This window comes from Rhinolophus sinicus, chromosome 1 (assembly GCF_057876585.1).
Source record: "Rhinolophus sinicus isolate RSI-liver-muscle chromosome 1, RSI-T2T, whole genome shotgun sequence".
NCBI lineage: Eukaryota > Metazoa > Chordata > Mammalia > Chiroptera > Rhinolophidae > Rhinolophus > Rhinolophus sinicus.
Genome location: NC_142501.1, coordinates 6,963,194 through 6,981,659, shown reverse-complemented (window position 1 = coordinate 6,981,659; position 18,466 = coordinate 6,963,194). Strand labels below are relative to the sequence as shown.

General features: G+C 51.6%; 1 protein-coding gene across 3 annotated transcripts in view; it reads right to left on the bottom strand.

The window, feature by feature from the left end:
• The window catches only part of SCUBE1 (signal peptide, CUB domain and EGF like domain containing 1), a 129,427-nt gene that overhangs the window by 94,825 nt on the left and 16,136 nt on the right, over positions 1-18,466 (bottom strand). For all 3 annotated transcript variants that reach the window (XM_019715035.3, XM_019715037.3, XM_074326508.2), the window contains exon 3: positions 13,585-13,713. In XM_019715035.3, coding sequence (XP_019570594.2) covers positions 13,585-13,713 — 129 coding nt within the window. The remainder of the gene's footprint in view (positions 1-13,584; positions 13,714-18,466) is intronic.

Below are 18,466 nucleotides of genomic sequence, written 5' to 3'. Positions count from 1 at the left end.
CACCAGGCCTCCCCATGGCCAAGCCCACCCTTCCCAGCTCAAGTTCCTTTCCATGGCTTCCCTCCCCTCAAGAACCCAGCATGGCTACCATCACTTTCCCAATAAAACTGTTTGCTTATTTAAAAATTGGAATTTATGAGGAATTTTGAAAAGCAGTTAAAAAAAGGATCAATAATCGTACACTAGCTACAAGCACGGTCATGAACGTCTGTTTTGTTCCTCTCTTCGTGTGCCGATTTTCTCCTGGTGTAATGCGTCACTCTGTACGTGGCCTTTCCACCCTTCCTCACTTAAAGTTGTCAGTGCACTTTCTGCACTGGGCCCCAGTCCTGACCGCCCTTCTTACCTGCTGTCCGTCTGGTCGGCAGGTGACCCCCGCCCACCTTATCCCTCACGCACTTGTCTCTACTCCACCCTGTTACTAATCTCCCCGGGAAGGGACCCAGGGCAGCCACAGCCCTTCACACTTTAGGCATTATTTCCTCCACATGGCGGGTCAAAGCCGTGAGCGTTACACTTCACTCACAGCTGGACCCCATTAATCTGATTCCCCCCTGAAACTGAGCTTGCATGAGCAATTGCCTCAACTGAAGTCATCTTTCTAACGCCTACATCTTCCCCCAGAAAACATCCATGAGTAGCCACATGCATTCGTTCACTCACTCACTCACTCACTCACTCACCGAGGACGCAAGGCCTCGCACTAGTTCAGGGAATAAGCCATGAACATAAGGTCAAGGCCTGCCCTGAGAGAGCTGCCCATCCGGCGGGAGAGAGAGGTAGTGAGGCAGATACAGGGCAACTGCTGACTGGGGTGAGCAGCGGGATTGGGAGCCTCTAAGCGGCGTGGGGATCCGCGCAGGGAAAGGTGTGTTTGGTGGTGAGATGCAGTGTGTGCGTGCATGTGTGCGGTGAAGTTGGAGCAGCTTGTGGGGACCTAGTGGCTGATGAAGGAGGGGCTGGGAGCCAGGCTTGAGTCTGTGACGTGCCTAATATGCAGCCAAAGGTGACCCCTGTGTCATGCAGTGTCTCTGGTCCCGCTCCCCGCACAAGAATGCAGGACATGGTGAGGCCAAAAAGGAACAACAACGGAGCCATAGATAGGGGAGTCATACCACTATATTCTCGCTGGCGGCTGGGTCGGAGGCACAAAAGCAAACATCTGTCAGTACACTAATGAGAGGTCTTCCTGCACCCCAGTCTCGCTGGCGGCCGGGCGAGACACAGGAAGTAGGATCCACACACTCCAAAATCCGCCATCCACGCTTGCTAACCTCACTTGCTAGGCGCAATCTGCTGTCCGCTTCTCTGTCAACCAACCCGCCAACCAACCCCCCAGCATAACCACGGCAGTTATATTAGTGGCTAATGGCTAACCGGTAACAGCTGCTGGCCACCCAGCCACAGCGGATGGCCATCTGATCACAGCTGATGGCCATCCAATAACCGAGCCAGTACCTTCCCACGAGAGGCCAAGAGCCCAGAAACTGCTCTCTGGGACTCTGTCCCCACTCCCTGACACTGCTACATTTGCAGGTTTAAATCTCCAGGTCTCAGACCCGGAGAGCATTTAGAGCTCTTGGCTCTGCTGACAGAGACCACTGTCTACTCCTGAGCCTTTCCCACCTCTAGGCTTTGCACATGGCGCCCCTCCTCACCTCACCCCATCTCTACCCCCACCTGATGACCTTTCACTCATTGCTGGCAGGACAAGTCAGTCCCCACCCCTGCTCCAAATACTTGGTTTCCTATTAATTACACCAAGGACGCCATGTTGGGAGTATTTCTGCACACAGCCCAGAGCTCCCTAAGGGTGGGAGTCATGTTGAAATCATCTCAGGACCCGTTGACCTGGCAGACATGGGCACTCAGGGGGCATTTGCTGACCCAGAGGTTACAAATCATTTCTCCGAGGCATTTCTGCTACTCTAACCAGACAGCCGCAGCAGCAGCTCTCACTCAGCACCCACGGGCTGCCAGGCTCCCACATCCTGGGCTTTGATTCCAGTCCCACATCTCGGCTACACGATTACACATCCACAGTGAGAAAAGCTCTGATAGAACACCGGCGGGACAGCAGCACACAAACACCAATGCATGATCGTAACCATATAAAGTCAGGTCTGCACACAGATGATACAGGACAAGAACATTAGGACACAAAAAACTGTTGACCTGTTGGGGTGGCAAGCTAATGACGGAATTATTTTCTGTCTTTTCTATTGATTTCTCTGAGTGTTTCTGTATAATTATTCCATGTGTGGAAGATGGATCAGTAAACAGACCTCTTCAGCTCTGCGTGATGAGTATGGTGATTCTGGTCGGTCCAAGTGCAGGGAGGGGAGGAAGTTACCCTGCCCATGAGGGCCAAGGGGGAGGTGACTAAGGACAAACTGGGGCACTGGGAACAGGTAGGGGGAGACAGAAGGTTCTCCAGGCAGGGGGAAGCACAGAGGGCATGAGTGCCTGGGGGCAGGCTGAACATTCGTACTGAGAGGAGGCGAGGCTGGAGTGGCAGGCAGTGTCCTGATCACGAGCGGCCAGTTGCCAGCTGAGGAGGCGAGACTCCCGACTGGCAACAGGGGACCCAGGAGGATCCTACCCAGAGGGGCCTCCACCAAGGCTTGTCCCAAATGACTTCACTAGCATCTGACCCCTTGGCAGCCAGCGGATAAGCCAAGGTGGCCTGTGGGATCCTGTCCCACCGTTAAGGTAGCACCTGGGGTCTTGCTAAAGACCCCAGACCAAGCCGCTGGGGTCTGCCATGATTACCCACCTCCCAAAAAACAAGGCATGCCAGCCGGGCACAGGGCATCTCTGCCAGTCGGTTATTTCCAGCTGCATGTGGTTGGGATAAGGTGGGTGACAGGGAGGGGTGCTGGGGCAGGCCATACACGGGGCTGGCTAATGGCCACTGCAAACAGCCGGGACCAGGCCTGCTGGTGCTGCGGAGGGGGGTCACTGCAGCATCCGTCCAGACGCAGCCAGGCCCAGCCAACGTCCAGGGTGACCCCAAACGCCATCCAGGGCCCAGGCCAGTCCAAAATAAGCAAGACTGTTGGCAGAGGGAGTGTTATGCCAGAGACTCTGGGACACCCTTATTTGTAGATAATGCCCCTTTTTAGGCACATGGCTCAGTTCTGGTTTGGGGCATATGTTCTGGTGGTAGAATATTTTTAAAGAGCCTTCACAAGACACTTATTTTTTGTTTAATTCTCAGAGTTCTGACCAAGCCTTTGGCACACAGACTGCAAACAAGAAAGATGAAGGAAAGTGTCTGCTGGCCTGGCCTGCCCTTTGCAACTGGGTGTTTCTCTTTGCTGTTTATGGATTTGGCATTCTCTGCCCAAAGCCACCAAATCGAGACCTATTCAGAGGTGGGCCTATTCAGCCCAGTCCGACCAATGGGAAGGGAGGCCTCATATGGTGATACAGCCCCTGACGTGAACATACAACCAGAGGGAGAGCGGGAAGGAGGATGGCCGAGCACGGCCCTGATGCCAACGGGTGCCCCCACGCTTCCACACAGGCCACTTTGGGTAGCCCCCTTCCGGGAACACCACTGCATCTCCTTCCGGGGTGAGAAAAGTGAGACTTGCCCCAAACCACTGCTGGGAAGGCAGCTGGGAGCCAAGGCTCGACGTGTCTGATTTCCAAGTCCCCGCTCTGCTGCCGTGAACAAAACCCCATGAGATCTGAAAACCACTGTTGAATCCCATCCCTTTATTTCACATATAAAGGGGAAACTGAGGCACAGAACGGCAGGGAGTTTCCCAAGGTTCCCAGCAAGTCCCGACTCTTGGCCCACGGCCCCTTCCCCCCAGCACCCACCTGGCCCCTGCTGTAAGAAGCTCCCTGCTGCTCTGCCCACACCCCAGCCCTGTCCCCAGCGCTGAGCTGGCCACGGGCATGAGGCTGTAGGATGCCACTGCTCCCCGGCCTGAGTCTCCATCGGTCCACCTCCCTACACCGACTCCAGCAGCTCCCTGGTTCTGGAGCGATGTGGGGAGAGAAGGAAGCCGGTTTATAAAGACGAACACAGCATCCAATGTGTTTCTTTTTCTCAGGCCAAAGAATTTCCATCAGATTAAAGTTGTTAAAAGGCGAGAGGAGAGGCGGGCCTGAATCTGACCTGTCCTTCGACAGAAAATCCCTCCAACCAAGCGTATTTAGATCACCTGAATGTGGGCCAAGAGTGGGGCAGGGGGGGCAGGGGGCGTAAATAAAGAGAACAGGAAGGAATCTCTCGAGTTTACCTTAAAGAATATTGGTGTTTATGGAGTAACTATATGACTGTCCAAAGCTGTTTAGTTTTACATTAAAATGGTCAGCATTTTTTTTCCCCAGCAAGAAACGCTTTTGAGCTGTTGAAGTATAAAGACAAATAAACAGAGGCAACTCGAGCCTTCATTAAGGGTTCAAGGGAGCAACACATTGTGTCCAGCTGTCCTCCAGGATGCAAGGGGGTGCCTTCAAAAGGGGGGAGGCAGCGCGGCCCTTTCATCCAGGCAGGGACCGGCCCAGCACAGGGAGAGCCGTGACTGCTGTGCCAGGAAACATCTGAACGTCTGTGGTGACTTCCTCCCACGTGTGCAGCTGGGCTCCTGCGCTCTGTCGGAGTCCCCAAGTCCCTCTCTTCTCCTCTCCTCCCTTTGCGTGGTGGCCTCTGGTGTCACCTGCTCGTCCACCTCCTCATCTGACGCTAACAGATAGGGATCTGCCCATGTTGTAGAGAACAAAACAGACTCGGGAAGAGGTGATGTGCGTCCAAGGTCACAAAATGAGTAAGTGGCAGAGCTGGGAGTGGAAGCCCGGATGCCGGGTGACCCCATGTCAATGAATGAGCACAAGAACCAATGCAAGCGGCTGGGAGAGCTTTGTGCCTGGGCGGGTGGCGCACAGGGGCCCCGGGCGGGAGCCCCAGGTGGGACGTGAGGGCTTCATAAGCAGCCCAGAGCCCAGGCTTGTCCCCTGCATCTTTGCCAGCTCAGAAAATGCGTCCATCTCCTCTAAAAAGTGTCCTGACTCTGCACACGAGGAATACGTGATAATTAGCTAATTCACATCCGTGGAGCAGGGCACTGCGGTGTGTGCTTTACAAAGCTTAGCTTATTCGGTCTTTCATGTCCCTGTCAAAGAAGCACTGCTATTAACCCCACCCGACAGGTGAGGGTACTGAAGCCCAGAGAAGAGAAGTGACTTGCTCCAGGCCACCCAGTAAGTAAGTGATGGAGCCAGGATTCCAAGCTGGGCAGGCTGGTAATACGTCATCCATCCCCTAATCTCGGGCTCCCAGCCCAGGACATGGCACAGGACAGGAGCTCATGAAATCCTTATGAAACGAGTGAATGTTAGGCTCTCTGGCTTTCAATGCCATCCAGAAGCTTGAGCTCTCACATTCCACCCCACCCCACCCTGACCTGACTACTCTAGCCTTCTGAACTTGTACATTATTTCCATTTGGATGGCTGTCGATCATCTCAGATTGAACTTGGCCAAACTGACTCTTGGGTCTACCCCTCTCCCCCCTCTAAAATTTGTCACCCGACACAGCTGGGCAGAAATTCCAGGCGAGAAGCTAGCAGTCAGCCTCCATTCCTCTTCCCCGTACCTCTTACATCTAATCCATCAGCAACGCCTGTTGGCTCTGTTTGCAAATTATATTCTGAATTCAACCATTTCTCATCACCTCCGCCATTGTCACTCTGGCCTCGGCCACCCACATCTCTGACCCAGGCCACCACAGTGATCTCTCTTATTCCCTGTAATACATCCTCTACTTAGCAGCCAAAAAGCAAATCCCTTTTAATTAAAATGTCAATCAGACTATGTCAATCCCTGTGAAAATGTCCACGGCTTCCCAGCTAATTTAGAATAAAATCCCAACGCCCTTCCAGGGCCCCTGTGACCCAGCCCTGCCACTTCCCAACCTCATCTCCACTCTCCCCCCCTCCCTCCTGACCCCTCCAGGCACACTGACCTGTTGCCAGACTCAAGGAGCTTGTCCCCATCTTGGGACTCTGCACTTGTCCTTCCCTTCTGCCAGGAGGAAAGATCTTCCCTAGATTTTGAAACAGTGGCTTCCTCCTCCTCACTGAGGCCCCCTCATCGTGTCCCCTCCCCTTAAACGTGGGCAGACCTTGTAAGCACCTTGACCGGTCAAGAGTGGGGGAAGTGACTTCTGAGGTTAGTCTGCAGAAGTTCTGTGCACTCGTGTCTTGTCTCCTGGGACCCAGCCTCCATGCTGTGAGGGAGCCCACACCAGCCCATGTGCAAAGACCGTAGGGCAGGCTGCCCGCTAGTGTTCTGGCCGACAGCCAACATCGACCACTAGACATCAGCCAAGAAGCATCCAGACCATTCCAGCCCCTGCCTTCACGTCCTCCCAGCTGAGGCCCCAGACACGTGGAACAGACACAAGTCGTCCCTACTGAGCTCTGCCTGAGTTCCTGACGCATAGAATCCACAAGCAGAATAAAAGCGCGTTTTATACAACCAAGTGCGGGGTGGCTTTTCATGCAGCAATAGTATTAGAATACCATCCGATCCAACGCCAGCACCCTTTCCCCCATGACTATCTATCACTTTATTTTGTTGTATTATTTCTCACTGCAGTTGGCCTGACTGAACTTACTTTAGTGAGCTGCATGTTTACCGGCTTCTCCCTTACTATGTAAGCTCCTAAGTGTGGGGACGTTTTTGCTTTTGTTCACCACTCACTGTATCTTCAGCACGTCAAACTGGATCTGGCACATGGCAGGTGCTCAGAACAATTTGCTGCAATAAACAAATGCACGAAGACGAGGAGGAAGGCTTTAGTGTCACTGCGAATTAGAGGCTCTGTCATTCGAGTCGTGAACATATCTTTCTCACGCACCTGGGAGTCCTGCGACAGATGCCCCATATAATTCACCTTCATCTCTGCATGTGCCAGGATGGGGGTTCGCTGGGATGGAGGACCCAGGCTACAGGCACTTTTACAGATTCGTTTATTCATTCGTTCTACAAATATTTATCATATGCCTACCACATGCCAGACACGCACTAGGGCCCGAAGAGGTAGACGAAGAGATAAATGAGACAACTTCTGCTTTCAGGGGAGGAAGAGGGGACCCCGGCACAGAGCCACAGTGGAGGTGTATATAACGCGTCACAGAAGACTTTGGAGCAAAGGGAGATGCGGGTTGGGTCTCAAATGACGAGTGAGCAGGACTTCACCAGGCCCAGGCTCAGTGAGGGGTCACAGCTGTAATGAGCAGGGACGTGGAGAGGGACTCGATGGGTTTAAGGGAGGCTGGGCCAGAGGCACCTCTGTGAGAGAGAAGGGGCGAAGAGGCTGGTAGGGCCCCAGCCTGAGGGGTCTTGTGAGCTAACCGGCTATGAACTGGGAGCTGCTGTGAGTGAAGGGAGCCGCGAGACAGGGCGCTGTGTGGTCACTGGGGCTAAGACAAGGTCTGGAAGGAAGCTCGGGGGTGACACAAACACCCGTGGGCGGGGAGCTCCTGCCTGCCTGGCCTGGGGAGGCCGTCTCAGCTGTGGGGAGGAGGTGCCCACCGTTGGGTGAACTCTCGGGAGTGCCTGCCCTTTGCCCTTTGGCATGCCTCGCGCCAGCCTGGCTTGGCAGATACTGGGATTTCTGGATACCCTCAGTGACTTCCAAACTTGCAGGGGATGCATATGTAACATCCCGCCGAAGGAAGTCCCTTCCTGAACCCAGCCAGCTTCCCAGAGTTGGCACTGTTCCCGGAGCCATGGGGCAGGGGTGGGCAGTGGCTTACGGGCTTGAACTGGCAAAGAAATGCACAGTCTTGGGCTCTGTTCCCAGCTCTACCACTGCTGGCTGTGTAACCTAATGTGAGCCACTCTCCCTCTCTGAGCCTCGGTTCCCTCATTTGTAAGACAGGGATACCAATGGCTTCTGCCCATGGATGCTGTGAGGACTAAATGAGACAACATGAGCACAACATTCTGGGCATCTCGGCACACAGCAGAGATTCAACCAAAGTCCCCTCATCTCACCTAAGTGGAGCTATCTACCTAGCACAAAGCCAGGCATATAGTAGGTGCTCAATAAACGTTAATGGGAAAGTAGTGATCTGGTGAATAAAACAACTTTCCTGCTCAACCTGGCTACAGATGACTTCTCTTCATCAGGGAACAAAAAGTGCCGAGCAGCCAAGTCCAAAATTCAAACTGTGAGCAACGTGAGAGACATATTTTTCAGTAAGTCAAGGTAGAGACTGGGGTGGAAGAAAACATCTGGCTAAGTGAACTAATGGCTTTAGAGAAAAAGGAGTCCTGCTTTGTGGAGACGGGAAAAAATTATCCACTGCTGGTTTTCATTTAGGATGAAAAAAAAATCGGATTCTATTAGCCTAAATATTGCTCTTATGTCCAATTGCATGGCGTTTGGAATAATATTTTTCAAACAGAACTACTGCTATTTCAAGTAATTACAATGCTAAAAGCAGTCATTTGGGGTTGAGCAAGGATCTCATCATGGTTTCAATTCCCTCTGGTGTCATTTTCTGTTATATTTGAGAAATTCCTCAATAAAGATGTCAAATAGAGAGAGGGTTTTGCTCCCCGGAGGACAGATTTGGCCACCCTCCAGGACACAGTCCCAGGCCAGCCATCTCCACAAGAAAATAATCTCGTTTGCTCAAAAGAAAAGAAAAGGTTCAACTGTGAAAACTTCAGCAAGAAAATAATCCTTAAGCCATCAGCCTCGCTTCTCTTAATTAACTCCGAATGCTTTTCAAACTCTACTAATCAGGATTTCGTCCAGCCATCATCCCTTTGGAATTCAACGGTGGTTGAGAGTGGAATGTTACAACCGGACAAGACTCTTGCCCAGACTTCTGGAGACAGAACAACAGGAGATGCAAATGGGCCCAACTGTCCCCGGTGGGTGATGGGTTGTGGGGTGGGGCTCAGAGTGACTGACCAGAACTGGTCAGGACTGCACAAGACAACGAAAACCTTCCAACCATCAGTCAGCTGCCAACACCCATCAGGGCAGGCTTCCGCTGGAAGCTTCATCAGGCAACACGATTCCTACTGAGACACAGCAGGTAGTTAAATGACCAAAGCTGATGGGTTGTGAGCAGCAGGGGGTGGTGGGGCTCGTAGCAAACGGGAGAGTCCACCCCAACCCAAAGGGGACAGCTGCAGCACAGCTCCCGCCAGTTGGCACCAGTAACCACACCGAGACGGAGAGGCGCCCCTGCCCCTGGGCCCTATACTTCGGGAGTCCCTCCTCTGCCCCCCGTGATGGCTGCAGCCCTCCCTCTGGAGTAAGGACTCCACAGGGGGTCATGTGCACCTGGAACCCACACCCAACCTTCTAGACCACTTTCTGGGTACTTGAGACCCTAAAATTCCCTGTCCAAACGGCTCCACACCTGTCTGTTCTCTGAGGGACAGACGACACTTAGGACCAAGCAGTAGCAAAAGGGAAGGCGGTTTGAGGGCAGACAGCCAGTGCCTGCACATTCCGGTGTGTGTCCCAGGATGGAGCCAGGGGCGAGGAAGGGGGTGGCAGTGGGCACTGCCCACACTACCACTTTCGGGTACAAACTCCAAGGGTCCTGGAATTCTAAATCCCGGTCTAGCCTCCCAGGTTATTAGGAAGGAATACCTCTCAAGGTAGACTTCGTTGAATTATATTCTAGTTTTGAAGCTTCGTATTGACTTTTACATATGTAGCCATGGGGCTTCCGTTGTACTCCTGACAAAAACTCACAAATATCAGGGGCCAGGTGACGGTGACCAAGCAGGAACAGTGTTGGAAACATAGATATTTATATGCTATCCCTTGGTGTTTAAACATTGACAAATCATTCAATGACGAGGACGATGACACCGTGGGGATGAGCCCCGGGTGCAGGCTGCGTGAGGGCCACGGGCTGCCAGCTCGACACCTCTGCAACCGGAGGGTGACAATATCTGGCACCTGCAGAATTTTCCACCAGCACGTGTAGCTTTCCACATCCACTCTCATATTTAACTGTCACAGGTATTACCCACCCCTTTCAGAGTTAGGAGAACTCAAGTTTGAAGAGTTTGAGTAACTGGTGCTGAAGCCAGGATCTGAGGCTACACTGTCACAGTCCAAGCCCAGCTTCCTCCTACAGCGGTATTTGTTTCCTCCAACATTCATCAAGCCTCTGGGGTCGCGCCACTGTACCTGGCATTTTCATGCCTACAGCATTTTATGGCTAAGGCTCTGAGAGGTCACGTGGTCAGTGTAGTTCCCGCCCGGATGGAACCACGGTCTGACTTCTCTAGAGTTGGAGTTTTGTCTTGAGAAGGAAAAAGCCCAGACAAAAAGAGTCTGTTGGGAAGGGTCTGCCCTCAGCCAAAAGCAGAGGGGGCAACAGAGAGAGCCTTTTCTCGGCTGCCATATGTGTGACGTAGAGCCGTCCGCAGCGGCAATCGGTGCTGGGGGGTGGGGGGGGTAGGGGAAGTCTTACCCAGTTCTTTAAATTAATCAGTCTAAAAGAATCCGTTGTGAAAATCATGTTGTTGAAACAAAGACCCACACAGGCTCTACTATTAGTATGGAGGCACTGGGGTACCTGCCCCAGCCAAGGACCCAAGGGGTTACAGACACCGGCGGGGTGCTGTGGCTAGGAGGGCAGCCTGGGTTCCGACACAGCCCAGGGAGTGCAGACTGAAGGCTCTGGACCCCACAAGGTCTCAGAGGCGTCAAACCAGCCCATTTCAATACATGTCTTCTGAAAGTCGGTGGCCAGATGGATGCCTGTTTCGTTTTGAGTGCTCAGTGCACTCCGCTACACACGCTGCACCCACGATCTCATTCAATCTTGTAAGAACCCTAAAAAACAGGGACTGCGAATTCCATTTCACAAGTGAGGAAACTGAGGCACGAAGGTGAACTGACCGGCCAAGGTCACACAGCTGGTAACTTACAGAGCCAGGACTGGAGCCCAGAACTGGCCATCCCCAAGGTCTGTCCTCTTGACCACTGGGTGATACTGCCTATTGTCTCAAAGGGACTGTCAGCTCTGCCTTCACGGACAAATGGATTACTCCCTATCATCTGAAAAAGGGGCAAACAACTGGCAAAGCTAAGGGCTTATGCTTTGGGAGGATTCAATAGATAACACTTAGATGACAATTAACTTGGTTTCTGGCACAATAGATGTAGTACAACCCTAGTTCATTACAATCTAATTAAAGGCTCTGCCTATTTCCACAGCCCCACCTCCCACCATTCCTGCCACCCACCCTGAGGCCAACTCCAGGGACCCACACACCGCTGTCTCCACAGGCTATGCCCTCACCTCATCAAGCTGCTCCCCGACATCTGGAGATCCTGCTCAGGGCAACCCCCTCTCTTTAGCACTCCCCCCACCAAGGAGTTAGTCCCACGTCCACCCCACCATCTCTCCATGCAAGGGTAGCTCTTTGCAGGTCCCTCTGGGCTTCAAAAGCCTGTTGCCCAGACGTCCGTGTCAGCACTTATTGTGGGTGTCATTACATGTTCACAGATCTGTTTCCCATAACAAGCTCATCTGAGATCCAACAGGCATTAAACAAAAACAGGCAGGGAATCGAAGGTAATACCCCACAAAGAGGAACAAGTACGGGCACACCCAGCTCCCTATGCGATGCACCAGCACCCAAGCGGGCACAGTGGCAGGGGAGCCCACTCCTTGCAGGAAGCACTGCACCAAAAGCCATAAAAAAGCCGAAGGATCCTTTGACCCAGGAGTCCCACTTCTGGGAAGAACTGCTGAGGGAAAAATAAGGAAAAAAAAGTTTCATTTCCAGAATCATCTCTAGATTCTGATGGTAAAAACAAACAAACAAATCAACAAAATAAGCAAACAATCCAAATGTCCAACCCCAAAGCGTGGCCAGGTCACCTAGAGTAATACTAATGCCTGTTGGTTGATTATTTGTACCTACTAAGTGCCAGTCACTTCATTCTCCCACAAACCTGGTGACGGAGGCAGCATCACGGTCCCTGTGTTACAGTGGGGAAGTCCGAGGCTCAGCGGTCCCGATGACAGTCACAGCTACTAGTCCTGGGAACCCTTTGCTGGGCTCACTGGTCAGCCGTCCATGCATAATCTCGGTTACTGCTCACAACAGCCATGAGACAGCGGCTGTTCACATCCCCCCTTCGCCAATGACAAGTGACCAAGGCCCAGAGCTTGGTCCACAGCCACAGCCACTGCCCCATTCCTGCCAAATCCATGGTCTCCTGCCCTGGGCTCCAGCCGTCGTGCCCCGGGTTCCTGAGCAGCCAGTGGCCGATGAGTGCTTAGGGGACCGGCACTTGTTTAGAGACCACGTGCTTTCAGCCATGAGATGTTCCTCTTGCTCTAGGCTGCAAACCACCTCGGTTATGGCTCGAATTATCCCCCCCAAAGATGTTGAGGTCCTCACCACCAGTATCTGTGAATGCAACCTTTTTGGGGAGGTAAGGTATTCGCAGATGACCGAGTTAAGATGAGGTCATTAACACAATATGACTGCGTCCTTATAAAAAGGGGAAATGTGGACACAGAGATAGAAATGCACAGAGCAAAGACTATGTGAAAACACAGGGAGAACGACCCTACCAGTGAAGGAACACGCCAGGCTACCGGAAGCTGGGAGAGGCCTGGACGAGGTTCTCCCTGAGACCCCTCAGAAAGAAGAAATCCTGCTGACACCCTGACTTCAAACGTCTAGCCTCCAGGCAGTGAGAGATAAATTCTTTCTGTTTAAGAGACGCCTGTGGTTGAAGCCACTCAGTTTGTTCCTTTGTTATAGCAGCCCCAGGTTATTAGTCACTTATCAGACTATGCAGCAACTAGGAAAATGGGGCCATGACGTCAAAGGGAAAATCAAGGAACAAAACCATGCTGACCACCTGATCGCCACCACAGTGAAATCTCACCTGGGTGCAGAGAGAAGCCTGAAAGGAAATATACCAGCATAAGGAAGAGGTGTGCTCAGTTTTTTGTCCCTGTTCTACATTTTTCCAATTTTATCCAGCAAGCAACTGGCTTAAAAAACATATATTTGAACCATGAGAATCTGGAGGTATCTAAGAATCCTTGTTATGAGATGAATTGTGCTGCCCCAAAATTGATACATTGAAGCCCTAACCCCCCAGGACCTTGGCATGTGACTGTATTTAAGGCAGGGCCTTTACAGAGGTAATTAAGTTAAAAAAGGTTAGGATGGGCCCTATTCCAATACAACTGGTTTCCTTATAAGAGGAGATTAAGACACACACAGAGACACCAATATGTGTGTGCACAGAGAGAGGACCATGTGAACACCTGGTGAGAAGGTGGCCATCTGCAAGCCAAGTCGAGACGCCTCAGGAAAAAACCCAAACAGCCAACACCTTGACCTCAGACGTCTACCTTCAGAACAGTGAGGAAATAAATTCCTGTTGTTTAAGCACCTCCAGTCTGTGCTTTTTTGTTATGGCAGCCCCTGCACAGTAACACAAGGAGGTAAAGGAGAGCAAACCTTCCCACAGCCCCCAACCCTGCAAGCTGGAGCTGAGAAGCAGGCAGGCGTGCCTCGCGGGCAGGGCACGGCGGCAGCACTCACCCAGACAGTTGTGTCCGTCGTGTGCCAGCATGAAGCCGTCAAAGCAGGTGCACCTGTAGTTCCCCGGGATGTTGATGCACTCGTGCACACAGCCCCCATTGTAGTAGTCATTCTCACACTCGTCGATGTCTGCAAAACGAGGGGCAGGAGAGGTGTCAGAGAAGAGCCTGGGGTCCCCTCTGCCCCGACTGCTAAAGCCACCTGGACATGAGTGGCTAGGGGATCACCCAACAGGCAGTCACTAGAGTCCTTGCTGGGGCCTGAGGACCCAAAGGTACCAGGATGAAGAGCCTGGCTCTGCAGCACGACTGGCCAGCACCTTGACGGCAGGGCCACGTGGCAGGCCGTGCAGGGCGCCTGCCAGCTCCCACCACAGCGAAGCAGGCAAGAGTCACACTCAGTAGTGTCCCTCGAAAGCCTCTTAACAATAACAGCATGTGGGGACCCTGTGTAAAATCCCCCCAAACTGACTCTCTTTAGCCTATTCGAAAGCCTCCCAGAGATGGAGAGCTCATTACTTGGGAAGCAGAGGGTATTAAATAAAATGAACTTCGCATACCACCAAAAAGTGTCAGTTCTGGAATGAGAGAGAGTCCATACACTCCCCACAATTAGTTTACTTCCACATCAGCCTCTGAAGCCTGAATTTCTACGGCTCCAGTTTTCCTATTCTAACAAAGCCTTCTGTCTCGTAAACAATGGCCAATAGCCTTTGTAAAGGTCACCTTTTTGGCTGTTTTAAGTCTTTTTCAACATTTCCCATCAGAGGTCAAGGGGCTATCAGTTCTGGAGTTCCAGACCAGAGAGATGTGAGCCATGTGGAGAAGAACAGGAACATAACAGGAACACGCCTAGTTAATGCTCAACGACCTGCGTCTATACCCCAGGGCCGCCGACAACACCGTGCCTTTAGCTCTTCAAATCCCACACTAACTCAGTGACAGAGGCACTGTCATCGTTATTCCAATGTCACAAGGACACTGAAGAAACTGAGACACAGGGAGGCCAAAACCTTGCCAAAGGACACACACCTAGGAAATGGTACAAGTGGGATTCGAACCAGTGCAGCCTGGCTCTAGAGCCCAAGGGGGCCTAAGCCCGGCCACGTCTCTGGGAGTGTCGAGCAGGACAGAGCCAGGGCACGGACAACCGGTAGCATTGCCTGGGGGGTGCCTGCCCTTCTCTGGCTCTGCTGGGCCGATGCTTCCTGGGCTTGTGGTCTCAACCTACACCCACCCACCCCTCCCTCCACAGGCAGTGTGAAGAAGCAGGAAAGGGGGCAGCTAGAAGTACCCCCCAACAGTGGAACCAGAAGTGCCCCAGCAAAGCAGAACCAGAAGTGCCTCGCAAGACGTTACTACGGAAGAAGCTGTCTGTCTGTCCCCTACCCTGTCGAAGAGGGATTTTACGAAAGCTGGGCTAGGGCCAGCCTGAAGCAGAGAGGAGACTAAAGGCAAGTCTGGCCGCTCCCTCAAGTGCCTGAGGAGCTGGCACAGGGAGACACCCAGCTCCAGGCTGATTTGGAGGGCAGAGCTACACATAGTGGGGAAGAGCCATGGGCGCCAGTAAATGTTCACGGGTAGGACTGTCCATCAGGATGGCAGAGGCTGTCTCAGGATGTAGTGAGCTCCCTGACTCTGCAGGTGGCCAAACGCAGTCTAGACACCTGCCAGCCAGGGACACTGCCAGCAGAGGGGATAACTTCAGTGAAAACAGCAGCACAAAATCGAGGTTGGGCCTATGCAGCTGACTTCTTGTGCCCGCCCACCCAGGCACAACAGGGGAAAAATAAACTAGCCTGGACCTCCAAAGGGCCTGCCGTGGCCAGCAGCGTCGGCTGGGAAACTGACTCAATCCTGCAAGTCATTTGAATTGTTTTTAATCATATATTTAATGCACGCAGAAGTCTGAAATAACATTAAAGGAGGATGTAAGATTTAATGTTTGAAAGGGCACATGGGTTTGTAAAGGCTGAGATATGGATTACTTCCCCATTTCTGCAGCCCTGACATTTCACCAGAGCCCCAGGTACACCGATCCAACCACTTCTCCCTGTGGATCTTCTAGAGATGCTCCAGAGCAACGCGGCCCAACTTTAATTCATCAGCCTGCACTTTCCTGGGGTCCCCCTCCCGGTGAATAGTGTCATCCTTCCACCTCTCCACCGATATCTAATCAATTACCAAAGCATGGTTTTCCTACACCCTTATCATGGTTACAGTCTGGCCACTGGTCATTCATTTCCACTACCTGTCAGCATCATCTCTCACCTGATCTGAACCAGAAGCCCCCAAACTGTTCCCTCCATTCTTTCCTTCATTTAAGCAGGTGACTCTCAGGAGAAGGCAGCTTGGTCCCGACTCTGAGGGTGGAGTCTAACCCAAACAGTGCCTGTCGTGAGCAACTGCTATTGGTCCCAGGGCGGGCACGTGACTCAGGTTGATCAGTAAGAATGAGGGACAGGGCTTTTATTTTATGCTTGGGTGAAAGAATTCTCTCTCTCTTTCTCTCATTGTACCTCAGAAGAAAGTTTATAGTCATCTCCTCCTGAAACACGCACAGGCCCATTAAACGTTCATAGCAAGTTTCTGGAGGAGGTATCTTAACTCCATTTTATGGTTGAGCAAACTAAAGTGCAGAGAGGTTAGGTAATTGCTTAAGGTCATGTAGTAAGTGGTAGGGCAAGGATCAGAACAAAGGTCTTTCAGCCTACAAAGCCCATGTCCTTTCCAATAAGTTAGAATGCCCTCGTCTTGCTAGGCATTGGCAAAGTCCTGTATACATGTTAATTCACCCTCGGCACATTTACACTGTGTGCCAAGAAAGTATTATCCAATCATCTGAAGACCTGTTCATCCATTCATCCTTGTACTTGCTACACACACATGCACACACACACACACACACACACACACACACACACTCCACACACCTACCCACTCATTCATCTATCTAGACAAACACCAACCTATCCATCCATCCAAACATACATTCATCCCATCAATTCTTTCAGACGTCATCCATGCAAACTGCTTACAAAACACATACAATGAGATTTTCAAAAAGAATAAGATGTTAGGATGAAAAAAAAAAAAGAAAAGAAATGAGGGTTGCAGACTACGAGAAAGCTGGCGGAAATGTGCAGAAATACATTTGGGAATTCCAGCACAATTTCAAAAGCTGGGCCACAAACATGGTTCTGAGCTTCCCAGAGGCCAAAGCAAATAAGGAAACATACTCGGTTACAGTCACCACATCCAGGAAATGCATGCGGACCAGCTATTTTAATGGTGGTAAATTCTGAGAACAATGTATCTTCCCCTGATGAGGATAATCGGACGCCCCACTTTGCCTGGCACAGTTCCAGTTTTTGCCGGCTGTCTGGGTGTAATTATTCACAGCATTCTTTTCGCCATCCGAATGATAAGCTATTTGATTACCATACTCTTACGGCATTATAAAGAGATCACTGAAAGGTCAGTAACACAACTCTGGGCTTTTCCTTCCTTTGAGTCCCTGTAGTAGATACCAATGTGCCGAAGGGTGCAGGAACGGTTAATGCTCACATCCCTTCCCATAATCTATCCCCCAGGAGTTCCCCCCACATCTGGTATCTCTTGGATGATCAGTGCTTCTCCGATCCCTGGCCTGAGCGCGCCCCCAGGCTTCTGAGGCCAGCCTGCTCTATCCCAGCATCCTGGGCTCACAGACTGACCCCCACCCCTTATTTTCCGTGCCTGTGCTTTGAATTTTTGTTTTTTAAGATCATGTGTGCCTCCTCCTTTAATACATAAGAGATAAACACACAAACAAATGAACTGAAAAAAAAATCGGTGCCAAAGCAAGTGGATTTATTACTGTAATAAACATATCCAAGAGCTACCAGCGATGGAGGGGCCTCAGCAGGCCTCCAAGATGCCCTCCAGGCTCCTACCACTTTTTAAGGACCATTCAAGCCAGATAGCAGGGGAGAGGCAGATGGGGTGGGGAGAGGATGAAGGACGGGAGCAGGGCAGAGCCAAGCTTGCTGGATGTTTATTCTTTTTTTTTTTTTTTTTGGTCTCATTAAACTTTGTTTTAATTGGTTGTATGTTTATTTTTAAAGGACTGTTGTGGGTTGAATTGAGCCCTCCCCAAGATGTGTTGATGTCCTAACCCCCAGTATCTGTGAATGTGACCCGATTTGGAAATAGAATCTTTGCAGATGTAATCAAGTTAAGAATAGGTCAGACTGGAGGAGGGTGGGCCCCAATCCAATGACTGGTGTCCTTATAAGAGGAGGGAAATTTAGATACAGACCCACAGAGGATGTTAGCATCGAGAGAGCACCATGGGAAATCACACAGACACACAGAGGGAGAGGGCCATGGAATGAGAGGAGTGGGGGTGGCGTGCGTGGGGTGGGGTAGGGGGCAGGGGGCTGGAGACTGGAGGAGGGAGCTGCCTGAGAAGCAGGTGTGAGCTCCTTCCACTTTACTGATGTGGGGGCTGAGGCACAGCCTGGCTGAGGACCTTGTCTCCAGGCTCCCCCCCAACCCCCCACCCCCGGCAGTGGCTGTGTTCAAATGGCCTTGATACCTGTTAGAGCCACTTCCTTGGGGTACACGAGCTTCATGCTCCAAAAAGTTGTAAAGGAGACGATGTGGAGGAGATGTTACACATCGTTGCTTTTATTTCCAAGGTCTGTAGCTACCCTTGAGGTGGAGGGGTGGTGACAGGGACACGTCATACGTCATACAAGTGGAGGAAGCGGGAGGACAAAAGATCTGACGAGTGCTGAGGATGAGAAGTCCAGCAGCTCCGTGTCCCTGCTTCTGTGGATTTTTCTTTTGTTTTTTTAATGAAAATTCAATTCCCAACCGAAAACAGCTCCCAACATCCA